Source organism: Sciurus carolinensis, chromosome X (genome assembly GCF_902686445.1).
Source record: "Sciurus carolinensis chromosome X, mSciCar1.2, whole genome shotgun sequence".
Taxonomy (NCBI): Eukaryota; Metazoa; Chordata; class Mammalia; order Rodentia; family Sciuridae; genus Sciurus; species Sciurus carolinensis.
In genome coordinates, this window is record NC_062232.1 from 129,293,675 (window position 1) to 129,312,868 (window position 19,194).

The 19,194-nt window shown below is 48.3% G+C and overlaps 2 protein-coding genes across 2 annotated transcripts; one reads left to right on the top strand and one right to left on the bottom strand.

The window, feature by feature from the left end:
• Positions 1-3,756: 3,756 nt before the first annotated feature.
• Positions 3,757-5,696, top strand: LOC124971696 (zinc finger protein 420-like). The gene is given in 3 exon segments (XM_047535346.1): positions 3,757-4,096; positions 4,099-4,576; positions 4,642-5,696. Coding segments are annotated over 3 exon segments (1,611 nt in total). The 3' UTR covers positions 5,435-5,696.
• Positions 5,697-14,799: 9,103 nt separating this feature from the next.
• Positions 14,800-16,887, bottom strand: LOC124971697 (PWWP domain-containing DNA repair factor 3B-like). The gene has a single exon (XM_047535347.1). The coding sequence runs from the start codon at positions 16,885-16,887 to the stop codon at positions 14,800-14,802; it is 2,088 nt and encodes a 695-aa protein (XP_047391303.1).
• Positions 16,888-19,194: the final 2,307 nt, after the last annotated feature.

A 19,194-nucleotide genomic window follows, 5' to 3' on the forward strand; every position in this document is an offset into this window, starting at 1 on the left:
AGGGACCTGGGCTGATGGAAGCTCCACTCCTTGTAGCTGCATCCTCTCAAACAGAGAACCTCCTCAGACCCAAAGAACAAAGCATGCCAGCTTTTGAGTATTTAGGGCTAGAAGCAACACACATCATCCCAATTATAGCCCACTAGCTGGAATGAATCACATGATTCCACCTAACTGCATAGGGTTCAGGGAGGAGGGAGGTATCAGGAAATGTTAAGGAGGAAATAGGATCTGTGGTTAGCACTACTACAAGGATGTTTTGCTAGAGGGGCTTGGGCAACTTGTTTCATATGTAGCTTAAAAAGTCCTTGGGGGATTGCTTTGCTGGTAATTTTTTGGTTAGTGTGTGTTTGCCAGTCACATGAGACTTTAATATTCCTGCTATTTCTCTAGTTTCCTCTACCATTCCATGCACTCATGCATTCACTCACTCTCATTCAAGAAGTATTTGTTGAACATCTACTATGAGGCAAAACCCTTTTTCCTCACAGAAATGATGCCCCAAGAGGAGAAGAAAATTGAAATAATGCATACATGAGACCTGGCAAATGGTAAAAAAAGAAAATCAAGCAGGGAAAGGAGATAGGGTGCCAGGCATGGGGATGTGCAATCAGAGAAAGCCTCAGCAAGAAAGTATCTGAAGGGGTTAAGAGAGCAAATTATGGACCTTTCCAAGGGAAGAGAGTGTTTTATCAGACTTAAATATTTCTTTTGATGGTGGGACACTGGCCTAGACAAATGGTAGAACCCTGGTTACTTATGAATCCTAATGACAGAAAGCTGCCATGCAGGGCTATACAGAATGTAAAACCTGGGGACAGGTTAACAGTAAGTTGGAGCTATAGGGGCAGCATACTGATGGCAAGTGGGGTGGCTAGGTTTTCTGGGTTCCATGTGGATTGGCTAATTTGAATAATTTCTCAGGTTCCGGGACATAAAGGCTCTCCCTAGTTATCTGGTTCCTGGCATCAGGACAATTAGGGGAAGAGAAGAGTGGTCGAGAATGTGAGATGTGGTTGATGTGGTTGGACTTTGAACTTAACCAGCTACTTAATAAGAGTAGCTTTCCTGTCCCTACACAGGACTTCAAAAACTGGTTCATAACAGCATTTTAACAGCAAAGCCTATATTGCATAAGGTTCCAGGCAAAACCCCTGAAGATGGAGGGTATCTGATATATTAGAGTAAATCAATGAGTCCAGTAGGAAGGACTGAATGAGAGGGAGCACAGGTGAGACAGAAAGAGATAAGGGCCATGATGTAATGAGCTGTGAGCAACACTGGAAAGACCTGGTCTTTCAGTTGGGGTTGAGGACCAGTTCCTGGAGTATTTTTGACCAATGATTGATTTATCATGATGTTTTAAGAGGATCTCTTGGTCTACCAGTTCTGCCACAAGGAAGGTGTGTAAGTGGTAGGGGTTTGAGGATGTGGCTGGCATAAAACAGAATCAGGACCACCAGTTTAGACGCTATTGCAATACTCCAGGAGAGGTGATGGTGACTCGGATCAGGGAGGTAGTCCTGGAGGCAGTGAAATGTAGTCAGATTCTGGAGATATTCTGAAAATAGAACTAACAGATTTGCTTGACAGTTTTTTGATCTGAACTACTGGAAGGACAGAGTTGACATAACAGAGATGAGGAAGGTGTGGGAAACATAGGGTTGAGGAATAAGAAAAGTTTTTGGTTTTGATCATGTTAGGTTTGGGATGTCTAATTAGATGTTCAAGTGGAAAAACATGCATGAGTCTTTAGTCAATGACGGGATGGAGAGAGAAAGTTGGGAGAAGTCAGTGTGTATGTATTTGTGCACATAACTCCATGAGACAGAGGATAAGAGGAAGAAGTGTAGGTTGGTCTAATGGGAAATCACCTGAAAAGGAGCTGCTTGGAGGTGGGGAGAAAACCAGAAGGGAATGATACCTTGGTGGCCAAGGAAGAGAAACTGAGTTACATGCTACATTTAATGTTAGTGCTGTGCTATTCTTTTCTCCTTTGCACATGTCTTTGTTACAGCATTGTTCATAAGAACACCTGCAGTGTAACCAAACTGAATCCCTAGGTACATAATCTCCATTTTCATGGGAATATTCAGAGCTCTGTAGACTCTCCCATTCCTTAGGCAGTATGTTCCCTTTTAGATCTTTTACCTACTTTCTCAGAACATTTTTATTCATTAAAAGAATTATTGAGCATATTTACCTGCTTAAATATTGTGAGTTTATTGATGAATCTAACAGAGCTTTTAAGTAGGCAGTGATGCACCTTAGAAGAGAGTTACACAGAGTTTGGTAGTTCCTAAGAGACAAAGGTCACCTTCAAAAGCTGGAGTAGGTGGTAGGATGGTAGAAGGTTGATAAAGCTGGTGTTGGGGGCAGAGGGCTTGACTCTATGCAGTTATGAAGTTTGTTCCCTTTTCCTACTGTAAGTAATTCAAAATTAAGTTGACAACTTTGTTCTGATGCTTCTGTCACTTTCACATCTCCAGGGTTTCCATTCTGTTGCCACAATGTATTTCTGAATCCTTCTGAGCAAAAGTGCAGTCCTGTCAGACCTCATTCATATAAACAATTTCATTGTCCCCTTACTTTATGTATTAGTGTACAGGCAGCTGAAGCCTTAAGTTATGTCTTGAACAGCTTATATCCTATCTTATCACTTGAAAGTAACTGGATGGTATTTCTCTGTGTCACATATCTTGTCCACCAAAGTGTTTGACTTATCAGTGTGTTTTCTTCCTGAGTTCCTTCAAAGGAAATTCTTCATCAATTTGATTAATTGGCAGTAAAACACATTTCAAAAGTAATTTTTTGCAAAGAAATCACCATTCTACCATTGTAAACAATGTTCACAATCTTTATCAGCTAAACCATAGCATCTTTCTGCTTTTTGTGTACTCCTTTTTCAGAAAAAGCTAACTATCAACTAAAATAAGGCATGAAGATTCTGCTTCTATGCCTGAGTTTTTAGTTTTCTACCCTGACAATATGCAGGGTTGACTGGAATGGAGTTAAGGAACCCAGCCAAGAGGCCATTAGATAAACCAAGCAAATAGAGATGACAATGCAGAAGGGATTTTGTTATGTCTCCCAGTCCCAGAATGAACTCTTGGATCATTATCTATTGTTCCTCATATCTTCCTTCTCTGCCGCCTTTCCTGTGCCTCTCTTTCCCAGCTGCTCTCTGTCTTCTCCAGACCCTTCTGGGTGATCATTTCTCATGTACCATTTGTGTCACCTGATCATCAGCCTGCCTGTTCACCTCTCCTTGTTCTCATCCTCTCTTGAAACAGCACAGCCAACTCTGAGGGTTGTTGATGTCATGAATGCCGTTGGGGCCAGGTTTCCATCCCATGGTCCTGGTCCAATTTCCCCTTTTGTATTTTCTTTCAGATTGGGGAACAAGACCTGAGGCTAGGAATCAACTTTCCAGCAGGACATTTCTGAAGACGGTTCATTCCAGGGAACACTGATAGAGAGAATGGCAGGGAAGAGTCCCTGGGACTCTATGTTGTGTGAGACCTGGGGGTATGAGGGCCACTTAGTGAGATTTCCCAGACAAACAGGAATAATGCCCAAGAGAAATTCCAGGGAGGACAGCCTCAATGAATGCAGTGATTTCCAAGGACGCTTCAGCCTCCAGTCGTCCTGGTTTCACAGCCAGGAATTCCTACACAAGAAAGTCTTAGGACATATGACCCACATGTAGGGAGCCTAGGCCCAAATTTAGACCTGATTACTCAGCAGGGCTTCTTTATGGAAAAGAAACCTTGGCAGTGTACCCGAAAAGGGAACTCCTTCCAGGACCATTCCACCTTCTTTGGCCATCAGGAAAGTCACACTGGAGACAAACCCTTTACATGCAAGGTCTGTGGGAAGGCCTTCAGCCAGAGCTCTTCACTTAAAAAGCATCAGAGGTCTCACACAGGAGAGAAGCCCTTTAAATGTAGTGAGTGTGGGAAGGCCTTCAGCCAGAGCTCCTTGCTCATTGACCACCAGAGAATCCACGCCGGTGAGAAGCCCTATGAGTGCCACGAGTGCAGGGTGTCCTTCACCAAGAGCACACACCTGACCCAGCACATGCGCATCCACACCGGGAGAAGCCCTACACCCGTGGCGAGTGTGGGAAGGCCTTCCGCCGCAGCACGCACCTGACCCAGCACCGCAGGACCCACACAGGAGAGAGGCCCTACGAGTGCCGGGAGTGCAGGAAGGCCTTTAAAGATGCCTCCTCCCTCACTCGTCACGTGCTGATTCACACGGGAGAGAAACCCTGTAAGTGTTCCGACTGCGGGAAAGGCTTCAGCGGCCTCTCGGGGCTCGTTCAACACAAGAGAATTCACATGGGAGAGAAACCATATGCCTGCCCCGGGTGCGGGAAGGCCTTCAGCCAGAGCTCATCCCTGATCAAACACCTGAGGTTTCACACGGGGGAGAAGCCTTTTCAGTGCAGCGAGTGTGAGAAGGCCTTCAGCCAGAGCTCGTCACTCATCCACCACCAGACAGCTCACACCGGAGAAAAGCCCTCCCGGTGCAAAGAGTGCGGCAAAGCCTTTGGCCAGGGCATACACCTGACTCTTCGCATCCACATTGGGGAGAGGCTGTATGGGTGTAATGAATGTGGGAAAGCACATCTCTCATCGACCACCAACGCATCCACACTGGAGAGAAGCCGTACGAGTGCAACCTCTGTGGGAAAGCCTTCACCCAGAGCTCATCCCTCATGAAGCACCTGCGCACGCACACTGGAGAGAAGCCCTATGGCTGTCCAGAGTGTGGGAAGGCCTTCAGCAAGAGCTCATCCCTTAAGCAGCATCTGAGGTCTCACACAGGCGAGAAGCCCTACGAGTGCCACGAGTGCTGGAAGGCCTTTACCAAGAGCACGCACCTGACCCAGCACATGCGCATCCACACCGAGGAGAAGCCCCACAAGTGTGGAGAGTGCTGGAAGGCCTTCCGCCACAGCACGCACCTGACCCAGCACCGCAGGACCCACACTGGGGAGAGACCCTATAAATGTGATGAATGTGGCAAGGCCTTCACGGACACCTCGTCCCTCTCTAGGCATCTCTTTGTCCACACTGGAGAGAAACCCTACAGATGTGGTAACTGTGGAAAAGCCTTCAGTGGCCCCTCAGGGCTGGTTCAGCATCAGAGAACACATACAGGGGAGAAGTCCTATGAATGCACAGAATGTGGGAAAGCCTTTAGCAGAAGTGCACACTTTATGGAACATCGTGGAATTCACACTGGAGAGAAACCCCACAAATGTAAAGAATGTGGGAAGGCCTTCAGCCAAAGCTCACACCTTTCAAAGCATCTAAGGACGCATACTGGAGGGAAGCCCTATAAATGTAAACAGTGTGAGAAAGGCTTCAGCTGGAATTCTTCCTTCACACATCATCAGAAAACTCATTCCAAAGAAGAGTCCTAGGGATGTTGTAATTCCTTCAGTGAATCCTCAGACTTGGTTCAGCAGCAAAGTATTCACTCTAGAGAAAGCCTATAAATGAGCAGAAGTGCTCTATGAGGTCTTCCCTGTAGGAATTACAGCCGAGGAAACTTCAACATTCCTTCTCACCCTGGGATGTGGTTGTAGGAAATGTTGCTTAGGATTGACTTCAATGCTATGTGGGTAGGACACCATTCCAAGTATATCTCTCTCCCCTGTAATTTAGAGGAAATCCAGGATTAAATCTTGTTGGGGCTTTGAAATCAAAGATGAATTTAAGTATAAATGTTGAGTATTAAAAGTATTGTTTAAATATTTACAAAAGACTCAGTTGGAAATTTTCAGAGCATGATGATCTCATGTGTAGTTATTATTGTTATTATTTATTTCTGGGCCTCTAGAAAAGGCCCAAGGTGACAGACACCAGAAGGGAACACAGCTAGAGTGATGCTGACAGTGGGTAGGGTTGTATAGTGTGAAAAGGGGCAGTAGGGAATGCTGAGAACTCTGGATAGAGGGGGAGAGGGAAAGAGAAACACGTTAGAAGGTTATGTGGAGTCCTCTGGTCTAGAATTTTTCAAATGTTTAAAGTCACATAATATGTGTAACATTAAACATTTGGAAGAGTCTGGAAAAATTTATAGGGAATTCTTTGGTTCACGGCAAAGTTTTAAGTCAGTTTATATTAAGGCACCAAATTAGAGGTTGGGGATTGTAATACAGTTCATTGCTCTGTCTTTGTTCCATATCTAAGTAATAGTCAAATGGTATACCAAATTTCTTTTATTCCACATTTATTCTTACCAAGTTGAACACAAAGAGATCAAATTTAACATACATAAAAAATTTACCCTTTGAATAAATTCTTCTGTGTTCAATGCCAAGTTGGATCTCTCTTTTACTTGGTGTCCAAGGCAATCAGTTGTTTTCTCCATATCCAAGTGTCAACAGAACACCTTAGCAACTGTGGTTCTCCTGGTGGCTCCTGTTTTTCCTTCTGAGTTCATGCTTCACTTTGGCCCCCTACCAGGTTTTCATTGCCAGAATTCAGACATACCTGAGTTTGCCAAGGAAGTGCCAGTGCTGTGTTGCAGGTGAGAGCTGGGAAATGGGACTGATGCCTGCATTCAAAAACTTGCCAAGTTACTTCAATGTTGAGAGAGCCTATAGGGTAATGACTGACAGGAGAACAGGAGTGTCCCCTACCTTTGGATCTGTCAGGTTTGGTAAGAGATGCTAGTACTTCTCAACTTATCTGGTGCTTCAGACTTACTTGGAGAGGCTTAATAAAAATGCAGATTCCTGGGACCATTCCCAAGCTACCAAATTAGAATCTCCAGGGTTAGGCCCACTCTCAGAAATATACTTTAACAAGGGTCCCAGGACAATTTTGCTGTTCAACCATCAGAATACATACTGTATCAATGCCCAATATAGCCTTAAAAATCTTAATGTAGAAAATACATGTGCATGATACTCTCTTTTGATTCTGCAGGAGTTTCCCAAGTGAATTTTCCTTTGGTTTTGTTTTATTCAGCTCTTACCCTATTTCCAAGAAGAAAAATAAGAAAGGGGGAACACAAATTATCATCTCTATGCTTCTTAGACAACCAGTCCCATATTTCCCTTCTTGCATTCTGAGAAAAAATATTTACCACTTTTTTTCTATATGTAGTAGATATGCTAAACCACCCAAACATCTGTTCTCTTTCCTTCATCAGAGAACCCCAATTGTGCTCAAGTGATTCACAAGGCCAGTGGTTCTCAGGGGAGTCTGGGATCATGTTAGGTGTCAGAAGGTAGATTCCCCATTGCTCTTGCCAAGGATCGGATTAGGCCTAGAGATGTGAGGCACAGGAAAGGTATTAGAGGAGGAGTTCTTATTCCTTGCTGACAACTATGTGTTACAAAGTACTATAGCACTTGTGTCTTCACCATGAAGGAAGCTAATCAGGACACAGATGACTCATTAATGGTTGGAATTAATGGTTGGAATGGATGGAAAGAGCCTGGCTACTAATGACCTACAAGGGCGACTGTTTTAATAATCCTAGAGCTCCTGCCTCAGGACTTCAGGTGATGTGAGATAACAGAGCTTCCATATTGTTGGGACTACTGGGAAGTGGGCTTTCTCTTTCTTGCTACTGAAAGCCAAAGTATCTTAATCTCTTTTCTTAGGTACATCTATGTGTCACACACTGTACCAAGCATATGGGAATTTTTCTCATTTATTCTTCCTAAGGACTCTGCCTCAGATGGTACCCTCATTCCTATTTTATAGATGAGGAAATCAGTGTTCAGAATGATGTAATAAATTGCCAAAGCCACATGACTAATAAGTGAAGGAACTTGGGTTCAAAGCCAGGTCAGAAGGAACCTAGTCTCTTGACTCTTGCCTTGTTCCTGGGAACCTGGTTGTCACCCTATCTGTCCTGGTTAGCTCCAGTGACAGACTTTGTCTCAGTGCCTATGAGTCCTCCCAGCCCTTGCTGGCCCACCATCAACACTCAAGCTTCCAGGCTACATCCTGTTCTTATTAACTAGACTATCCTGTTACTAGTCATATTAGCTTCCGAAGGGCTGCCGTACCAAGTCACCACACACTCAGTGGCTTGAATAACACAAATTTATTCTCTCATAGTTTTAGAAGTCAGAGTTTAACATGGATCTCACTAGGCTAAAATCAGCAGAGCTGTGTTCTTTCTGGAGGTAGAATCCATTTCCTTGTCTTTTCTAGATTCCAGAGACTACTTGCATTCCTTGGCTCATGGCCTCTTCTTACAACTTGTAAGTCAAGGGTGTGGCATTTGCAAATTACTCTCTGACTTTGCTTCCATCATCATATTTACTATTACTCCGACCCTACCTTCCTATTATAAGAATCTTTGTGATAATAATACTTCCACATGGATAATCCAAGAAAAATTTTTAATAACATCTGAAAATTCCCCTCTACCACATGGGGTAACATTCACAGGTTCCTGGGATGAGCATGTGGACATCCTGGCAGGGGATGTCATTCTGTCTATCACACTAGTGGGCCTTGAAAGTACCCACACACCCAGCCTCTATAGACCCTACACATTTCTCTGGTGTGGATATCTATGCCCCCTACCTCCCTAATGTGACCTTTGATCTGGTAGATCGTTCTTACTCAGATCAGTGTTCTGACACCACATGTTAGAATGGGAAGCCTACCTACCACTCCTCATACATACACAAAAGGAAGAAAAATGTAGGTCCCTGGGAATGGTTACCAGCTGTGTCTTAGTCAGCTTGGGTTGCTGTAACAAATATACCATAGACTGACTGGCATAATCGGCACACATTTATTTCTTATGGTTCCAGATGCTGGGAAATCTGGGATCAGGACACAAGCAGATCTGGTGTCTGGTGAACACCCATTTCCTGGTTTCCCATCTTCTCAAATTCTCATATGGGGGACTACAAAAAGAGAGGAAGCACGCTCTCTCATGTCTCTTCGTATGAGGGCACAAATTGCATCATGATGACTCACCCTCAAGACCCAATCACACCCTAAAGGCCCCATCTCCAAATAACCATCACATTGGGGATTAGGTTTCAACATATGAATTGTAAGGGAAAACAAACATTCAGACCATAGCAGGAAGTCATAGGCCTTATATAAAATGTCCTAGTGCGAGTATCGGCCATCTCTTGAAGTATATGAGAGTGGGGATGGGGGCTGCATCCTTGGTTTTTGTGATCTTAGGCCTGCCTGGGGTGGTGGGATAGGATTGTTTCCATCTGAAGATGTAGCAAATGCCTAAATCAGATAACAAAAAGTTGTCCTCTGGAAATGCTCTGGACTTGGAGAAGGCTCTGTGTGGCAGAAGGTATATGTTTGCCCCTGCTCTCGGGCTCCAGGTGGAAGTACCTGGGGAGGGGGTAGGGAGCCTCATTTCAGTCTTGACACTCTTTTATTTCCCCATTACTTATTACAATGTTCGTTTTTAAATTAAGGATTGTGCCTAATTAGAAGAACTGTTTTCCATCGCCCCTTCACCCAAGAACCATTTACCCCATCAGTCCATGGCCAGCCCAGCAAGGCATGTGACTTGCTCTGCACCCTTCCAGAGTTCCTAAAAGCTTAACTCCACAGCCTAGTTTATAGGTTTGGTTTCAAACTATGAGGGGACAGAAGCCCAGGGAGACTGACCTGGAGGTCCAGAGACAATTGACAAGGAAATCCAGGTTCTCTTTGGGTATGTTTAAGTGCTTGCAAAAGCAGCTGTTCATGGGATCTGGGGCTGCATCACAAGCTTTGATGCATTTAGATACTTCTTAACAAAGTACACTGTCAGATACTTGCCTGAGTGGCAAGTAACTGTGGCTGGCCATTAACAAAACCAAGATAATAACTAGGAAGCATGCCTCCCAAGCTGTGGTTCCTTCCATCATAATGGACTGAGAAGCAATAGCTTGACAAGCACCAGGACCTCTAGAATAGTAGAGATGGTGGAGCCTGGGAAATGGAAGCCTCATAGCCCAACAAATCTGATCATGAACCTGAGAGATTCAGACCCAAACTGTGCTCTGAAAGTTGGTGTTCCCTGAAAGTTCATGGCTAGAAATTAGGAGGTACTCTTAGAAGCAGAGTAGGGAGTTTTGAGGAAACTTGCCAGTCCTGAAAATATTGAAGGGAAGGGCAAGCCAGAAAAATGCTACAGACTTCTGTCAACATTTCTCTCAGTCCCATGGATAGGGTTAGTTGTGAACAGATGCAATGAGCTAGGTCATGGAGAAAATGGTGGAGTTGAGAATACCCTGATTTTAAAACTCCAGGTTTCAGTTAATTACCTCAGTTATCTATATTTGTTATTATATAGCCAGTCAAGAAAATTAGTTGCATAGAGCTGACTCAATTATTCAATAAGAAAAACATGCAATATTTTAAACAATATGGTTTCTACTCTCTGGCTTCCCCTTTTTTTTCTAGCTGTCTATTATGTGCTGTTTACCTAAATATCTCTTCCCCTCTGTGATGACCAATCATCATTTCAACAACATAAAACATTCCAATGACTAGAAAGTGAGTTGATATTCAGCCCCATTTCACAGATTTATTGAAGCTATTGTTATATCAGCTTAAATGAGACCCTTGGTATTCATATGCCTGCATGGTACTTACATATCATCAAACAAGATATATGTGAGAAAACTAATATTTCAGCTATTGGTGCTTTACATTGTTATTCAGATTATCCCTAGCATGTATGGTTAAATAGATATCTAGGTCATACAAATCATGTAGAACTTTAATTCATTATTTCAACAAGAATTAGGAGAATTTTGTTGGGAAGAAGGCATTTTCAACCTCATGTATTCACATATATAGCTCTAGTTACATATATTCAACTCTTGTGAGCTTCATAGGTAACACTAATCTATATGACTGAGTCAATATTAAAGTAATAAGAATTTAGCTTAGGAGATAGATATTTTCAGCTTCCTGTCTTTAGTAATTCTAATTAAAATTAGATATCCTTATATAAACCCTACTTGAATGATTCTGACTCTAGTACTAACAATATGCCAGGAATTTGGATGAGAAGTATCTGCTTTTCCATTACCTGTGTTTAACAAGTAGATCAAGTTAGGGATAGTAAAATAGTTACATAGGTAACAATGATTATGATTAGAGTTAACATATTATTTCTACAATACATAACATCTATTTTCTAAGACTTTCTAGATAACTAGTAATATGGGTACAAGGATTTACCTATAGTATTAATATATTATTCCAAGAAGTGATAATAATTTAGAGTTGAGAACATTGTTTTTCAACTTCCTTTATTCAACCTAATTTCCTAGATATCAATACTCATCTAATAAACTAGTTACTTAGGTCCCACTAATTCCTTATAGAACTAATTAAGAAACCAGAAATAGGAATTCATCCCTGGGGAAACTGCAGTAGTAATTCAGCACTTTCACTTCAGCTATTAATGTAACTTGTGTATAGGGCTGACTATGACTACTCATTTGGTCCCACACGAGACATTAAGCATTAATTTCATTATTCTAAGATGAATTAGGTCTTAATAAGAATGTGTCTGACCCTTCTACTCTTTCACAATCCACCCTAATGTTATTTTCCATCAGAAAAGAGTAAACAGTGTACTTCTCAGTGATGCCATTGCCACCACACCAAGATGTTATTTGTTCTGGCAGTGTCATCGCCGATCTCCAAGGACAGAAGAATTGTGCAGTAGGACCTCTGGTCTCACATAACAAATCATATCTAATATTCTACCCCATTGTTAAAGCCAACTCCAGTGCCACCATCTTCTTCCCTGGCTGTTGTTGTGCAGGTTTGAAGCTGCATGTAGGTCTCCCCTGGGTCACAGAAACCCTGTCACAACTCTGTGCTTGTGAGCCAACAAGTCCTCCCCTACACGGAATGATATTCTATACCGTGCCTTGGTTTGGCATCCCCCAAATCCATCCCCACACGCCTTCTCTCGTTCACAGAAGAACGTTTCAGCCAGGCCCTGCGGTTCAACCCAGGGGAAGGCATCTCCCGCCCACACAGGAACTGCACTTCCCTCCCCTGCTGTGATGGGCTGTGATCTTACCCGCTCACGCTTTACCCTAGTCGTGAGTCCCACAGCAGGGGCAGTCAACAGGACGGATGCCGCCCAAGACGAGCAACATCTCTCCAGGTGGCTCCCTTAGAGATGGTCTTTGTGGCCGACAGGAGTAGGTAAGTTGCTCCCCAATTCGCAAGGAATAGGGGATTGCCCATGCCAGGGTGACGGCTTGGGGGGGGGGGGTTCTGGGTGCTCCAAATTCTCCTGCTCATCTGCTTTCTAGGTCTCAGGGCTCCACTCCGCCCTCGTCAGTTCCCCACACGGAAGTGGAGACCTGTGTGCGCAGCGCACACCGTCTCTCTGCAGCACTGCCAAACGGCCATTAGTGCCGGGCCTGGCCTTCAGCAGTGTGCCTCACGACTGGAGGAGGAACCATCCCCTAAACATAGGGGTTTATGATGGGTGACAGGTGGGACTACGGCATCACACAAACCCACCAGTGATGGAGATCCAGCAGGGACCCTGACTCAAAGAAGAGAACAGGAGCTCACTTGAGACATGAGCACCTCTCCTGGATAAATGTGCCAGTTGCAAATGAATGTGAGAGAGACCAAGAGAGACCAGCTCCCCTCCCTTCACCCCAACCCACAGAAATCCACCACCTGAGAAACACGGGGAAAGGTGGGCCTCTGGATTCAAATGAAGGCAGGCAGCCCGTGCGGCTGGTGACTACTTCTCGCCAACAGGATGAAGTAGCACATCCCTGTCCCTCAAAAGGGAGGTCGTCACTTGGGTCACAAGACTCCCGTCCCTTCCTACGGCACCTGAAGTAAGTCTACCTTTGGAGCAGAGTCTCAAGTCACAGCTCACTTGCTCTCCTGACTTGGGAATGAGGGAAAGTAAAGGGAAATATTAGAACCCAGATGCTAACATGGCCCCAGCAGAAAGCTGCAGCTGGGTGGTAAGTTTGCCTTGGAGAGAGACAGGGTCATGCAGAAGCTAGAGTGTGCTGTCTGGGTGAAGGGGTCTGCACAGAGGGCCGAAGCCTATGATTCCCGGGAGCCCAAGGGTCTTGGGGGCCCCAGGAGGCTGCTCTCTGTCAGGCAGAGTCCACAGAGAGGTAGGGCAGGCCTGACACCTGTATGATTTGGAAGGGCCACATCTCAAATTATGCAACGTCAACCATAAACGTGACATTTATTCGGAATGAGCCGGGAATTCACAATGAGCCTTCAAAACGACAATAGCCACCATGATGACTTCCACGGTATCATTTTGTGGTGAGTGTGCTTATGCGCTTTCGTGGGTGCTCCATCTGAGCTGTGGTACAATTTCAAGCGTGGCGCAGCAGGGGTCGGAGGGGAAAGACACGACGGTTTAACTGTGACTCCAGACAGCCACCTTGCAAGTCTGACAAAAGCACCTGCCAGGGGAGCACACGGCATAGCCTCAGGAGAACAGGGGACTTCCTCCAACAGCTACCAACCCACTCAGGATCCCGTCAACCCGCAATGCTTTACTCATGTCAGGTTTTCAACGTGAACTGGTTTTTCTCACGTGTATTCTCAGAAAGGCGTTTGGCTTCAAGATAGTATCAGAGTTTGTGGGCTTGCACACATCTTTCGAGGGTGTATGTTTAATTACATTTGGACGATGGCCAGGTGGAGCCGAGCAGAGGCTGTTTCTATCTTCCGTTTGCAACTTGGCAGCCCCGGTACTGGCACTGTGCCAGCAGCCTGGAAGGACTGACCCAGTCTGCATTTCTGCCGTGGGAGCCTGCTGACCCGTGAGCAAGTCAGGGGATACGCCTTGAGACAAACGTCTCCGTTCCAGGGCAGGTGGGATCCAGAGCAAAGTGCTTTCTGTCCTGAAGCTCATCCTCAGCAGATGGGCCCCTTTCCCAGGTGCGCAGTGGCTGGCCCGTGCACAGAATGACTAGCTGCAGTCTACCTGGGGACGGATGGCCACGTGAGGAGGATCCAGCCGCTGCCAGCGATGGGAGGGGGCCTGAGGCCTGTGTGCTTCAGGAAGCTGCTGCCCCTCAGCCCGTGAAGAAGGGCGGCTCCCAGCCGCCAGGGGTGGAATTTCACGGATGCCCCGAGTCAACGCTCCTGTGCAAGGAGCCACGAGACAAAAAGGGTCCTTGGGTGCCAGGATTTCACCCGTGCCCAGAGGACTGTGTGCTGGTGATCCGGTAACTCTGTGCTTGGTTCGACTTCCAGAATGGCTTCTGAAGCAGCGTCAGAAGGTAATGATATCACAGGGGAAAGCATCTCTGCCATTGGCCCGGCTCCCGGGGCTATCTATCGTTCAAGAAGCAAACAGGCGTAGCAGGGAAAGTTTGGGGATCATGTGGAGAAGGAGCTCCACGCATATGTGCATCCACGTGTCTCTGGAAGCGTGAAAAATCCAGTGGCTGTTTCTGTGAAAAGACGCATGAAGTTTCCCAAGTTAGTGTGGCCGAACAGCTGAAGCCGGTGCCTTTGCCCGTGAGGCTGGTGTGCGTCCTGTATGAAAATATCAAGTGGCGTCGGTGGGAAGAAGGGTCACGAGGAGCAGTGGTATTTTCCTCTGGCAACTCTGTCTCCAAAGGGGCGTCTCAGCCTTCCAGCCAAATAGCGGGCCAGAGGTTCAGGGACAAGAAACGTGGCCAAAGGTGGCATCCGCCAAGGCGAGAGATGGATCCACCATTTGGAGTGCACATCCCCAGAGTCTGGGACGTGCGAATCATATTTGCCTGCCTAGAGAGGGGTGAGGCGCTTCTTTCACACAGACAGGCGTGGCGATGGCTTAGGGAGAGGAGGAGGCCCCTGCCGAGGCGCCGGGCTCGGGAAGAGGCCTCACCTCCTTTCTCGCTTTTTCCGATCTCTTCCTCACCTGCTTCAAGATATCCTTGTCAAACAGTTCCTTCTCGCGGCGACGCACGGGCGGCCCTCGCAGGTACTTCTCCTCGGCTCCCTTGAGGTCGAGTCCGTCCAGCGCGGCGATGGAGCAAATGATTGCTTCTGGCAGAAGGACCTCCAGAAGAAATCTCACTTTCTCTCCTCTTATCAGAGCCAGCACGGCCTGGTCTGTCTGCTGGTAGATTTCTTGCAGATGCTTGACGACCACGTCCAGCTGATCCTCATCCTCCAGGTAGGTCTCGATGCAGATCACGTACCGGTTGGCACTCAGAAAGGACGTCAGCCACCTGGACTGCTTCCTGCCCTTCACGATGTCCAGGAGGTGGTGGTCGGCGCCCCTCCTCTTCACGATGAAGTCCACCAGCTTCTGGTTGGCTCGGTCCCGGGCGGCCTTCATGCGGTCGGGGAGCAGCTTCCTGCAGGGCCTCCTCCCGCCCACGCCCGCCGAGGTCTCCTCCTCGGAATCCTCCAGGTCGGCATAATTCACCTTTGGAAAATCAACCTCCAGGTCCCCCTCTTGGACGGCCTTCCGGATGGGGTAGCTGGCGTCGGCCGTGTAGTAGTCCAGGAAGGAGCCCACGAAAGAGCCCCGGCCGACCCGCTCTCTGTAGTGGGCAATCAGCGACAAGCACCAGTTCACGCTCTGCCGGTACGCTTTGCTGGCTCTCTTCAGGAGCTTCTCCTTCTCCTCGCAATCCAGGTGCTTCAGTCTGTGCAGAGGGACCCGAATGCCGCTCCGTTCCCGGCGCAGGTTCGCCTCGATCAGGAGCACCCTGGCCGTCTTCTGCGTTTTGCAGACGCTCTTGACCACTGCGGGCCAAAACGGGTGGTCCTGAAACTTGAACCAGACCATCATCCCTCTTTTGATCGGGCAGGGCTCCGGTGCCACGGCCCCTTGTGCAGCTCTTCCCGCTCGTCGACCGCCAGCCCTCTCGGTGGTGGCCACGGCGTCCATCGCCTTGGGGCGCGCGCGGCACGGACGTCCCTGCAGTCCTTTCTTCGCGTCTGGCGCCCGGAGCGTCCTTTCCGCGTGGGCGAGACGGAGGGCACGACGCAGGCGCAGGGTAGGGCAGGTGGAGGACGCTGCCGCCCCTGCCGAGGCCGGCTTCGAGGCACCCTCGACGGGGCCCTCCGCCTTCTCCGCGAAGGCAGCGCTCTCCTGGGAAGCAGCCTGGCTCGCTGGGCAGGTGTCGCCCTCCTCTGGGTGCTGAGCTTCGGGCACGGCGGCGGCGGCGGTGGCGGCGGCGATGAGTCTCGCCGGCGGTGACCCAGCCCGCTGTTCCTCTTTCGCCCACACATCCTCCCCGACGGAGGGGCCCGCCTCTTCCACGCCCTCTTCCTCAAGGTCACCTCCTGAAGGCGGCAGGCAAAGCGGGAGCACGCGGGCGCCTTTCGATGCGTTCGCTTGCATTTCGGCTGGAGACCGGCCGCTGGCTGTGTGCACCCTGTGCACCGGGGCCTTCTCACCGTGCAGGTCACGCCTCTTCTGTGAGCCGGCCGAAAGGGATCCCGGGTGTCCCCTTTGCCCGGGACGTCTCCAGAAGCGCCCTTTGCCTTTCCCATGCTTTCTGGGAGGTCGCGAGCTGGCTGGCTTTGGCGGGACCTTTGCGGGCACCTTGGCAGTCCCTTGTTCGTCCGGTTTTCTCCCTTGATCCAATCGGGCTTTGTCAGTCAGAATCTCCAGCGCCACTCTAAGGGCCCTTCTGTACCTTCTTTTCTCCCCCGATGGCACGGTGGCCCTGGACCACGCCCGGGCCGAGGTGGCCAGGGCTTCAATGTCCGACTTATTCAGGGCCCTCGTGTCTTTGCTCTTCACGCTCAATTGTTCCCCTTCAGAGAGGATCTGCACTTTGAGAGAAAGCACCCTTCTCCTCTTATATTTTGGCAAAGTCCAAGATCTGGACAAAACCTTCGCTGGCCACGGGTGGCCTTTCCAACTGCATAGGACATACTCCGTGTCCGTTGGGGTCGGCATCGCGGCTCGGGGAGTGATCAGGGGAGGGCGGGTGCCCGGCTGTCAGAACCACTGCGCCTGCAGTTCTGCCCTAAAGCAGTGTCCGGTCCTCAGGGACCGCAAAGGGCTTGCTGCTGGAGTGGGCTCTCCTCCCGGATGCCGAGTCTCCCTGGGTCACTGGCCTGAACGTTTGTTTTCAACGGTGATACAGGAGCAACCTGGAATCCACAAGAGGAAAAGCAGAAGAGCGTCAGAAGAGAAAAGTCCTTCCTTGGAGGTAGAAGCACCCTGCTCTGTGAGATTGTTGAGGGACAAAAGAAGGAAACACGGAGTGTGTCCTTGGCAGAGGGGCTCTTGAACGGAGAGTAGTTGGAAACAAAACCCTGGAGGTGACACAGGGGCTCCAGAACAAGGCAAACCCGGTGTCTTGTCCTAAGTGTAAGGATTCTGCACGTCAAAGAGCGTCCGCACGGGGAGGTGGGTGTCATGCCAGGGGACCCTTTCTCTTACTGCACATTCTGTGCCTTTTGGGCTCCTCGGGCTTCGTCCCTGGAGAACGCCTCCGATTTTCTTCTTTTCTGGCGTGTTTGTGCTGCCCTGCACCCCCACAGCAAGCCTGGGGCGATCTCCTCCACACAGAGACAGGGTGTCCGTGCGGTGTCCCATTCAAGAGCATGCACATGGAACCCAGGGGTTTGTGAAGGTCCTCCTGGGGATTCCTGCCCACCCCGGCGGGGAAGCACGGGTGCAGGCACTGCTCTCTCCCAGTTTACATCTTCTGGCTTCCAACACCAAATCTGCGATTCTTACCGTGCAAACAGGGTCTGAACCGTGAGGAGCAAAGAAGACTGCACGCACCCTGCACGAGGATATCGACGCTAAACGACTGAGGACAAATGTTCAGTCAGCGGGAGAGGCTTACCCAGGGTCGCCAGGCCCAAGACAGGTCCGGTCCCACGTCCGCCGCCGCTGCAGCTCCTCACTTGAAGACCCGTCTCTCTTCCCCGTGCCTCCAGAGTGCACCCTTCCTCCAGGGACTCTGGGGCACCCAAATGCAGAGGGCCACGACCTGCTGCCCTCTGACGCTAATCTGGAAAACGCAAACGGGTAGGAAAGTAAGTCAACCGCATGACCACCGATGGATCAGTTTCCCTTCCTCAGCTCTGGACCGCGTGGCGACTTCTGCGGCAGAAGCCACGTCCTAATCTCACCCATCAAGCAGACGTCACGTTCATTTTCTTCCTTCTTTCGCATTTCAGAGTATTTCCACCTTGTGCTGCTCAGTGTATGCTGGTCTCTTCTCTTGCAGGAGCATGGGGCTACTCCTTTCAGGACCTCATCTGCCTTGGCCACGGGGATTCCCTCTTAGCGGTCTGGGTGCTCCTGGGTGCGCAAATCAAAAATGCGTTTGTCTGACTCTCGACCAACGTTAACCCGGCTTGCCGAGAACATGAAACGCACAGGAAGAGCTACCGAGGGTTAGCACTTGACAGCCACTCGCTCTTGTGTTTTTAATTTCTTATTTGTTCTTTCTAGATACACATGGCAGTAGAGCGTTTTTTGACATAACGTACTTATAACTTCCCATTCTTGTGGTTGTAATGATGTGGAGTTACGCTGGTCGTGTGTTCATATGTGAACGTAGGAGATTGTTGACCAGTGCATTCTACTGTCTTTCCATTCCCAGCCCCTCCCTTCCCTTCATTCCCCTTTGTCTAATCCAGTGAACTTCCTTTCTTCCCTGCCGCCTACCTCATCTTGTGTTAGCATCCATATATCAGAGAAAGCATTCACTCTTAATGGAAGGACCTGTGCGCTTCCAACACGTTACCCGTGCATCCCGGGCAAAGCTCATGCCCAGGGACTGTGGAACGAGAGTTCCGATCATAGGAGCACATTGAGATGCCTCTTCTTGTGAATGGCCACTTTCCAACATCACTGTCCTACCCCGAGTTTCCCCACATCTCCAAACTTCAACCACAGAAACTTCCAACCTTACCGAAATGTGTAGGGCAGACCACGTAATCGTTCTCGTGATCCTTCTCTTCCCACCCTTCTACCCCCAGGTACTCAGTGGAAGCCCTCTAGTTCTATCCATTGCACAAATGTGTATTATACCTCCTTTATATATTTCACCTTATGAACTGGTTACTTCAAGCAAATGCTGCTGGGGAAGCTGGAACTCCATATGTAGCAGAATGAAATTTAACCCTTATCTCACCCTGCACAAAACTCAACCCAACGTGGATCCAGGACCTAGGCGTGAGACCAGAGACCCTGTGTCTACTCCAAGGAAATGCAGACCCGATTCTCCATCAGGTCGGCTTA

Bases quoted from the DNA above. Each gene is read 5' to 3' on its own strand.
- LOC124971697 (XM_047535347.1), bottom strand. From the start codon at position 16,887: ATGCCGACCCCAACGGACACGGAGTATGTCCTATGCAGTTGGAAAGGC.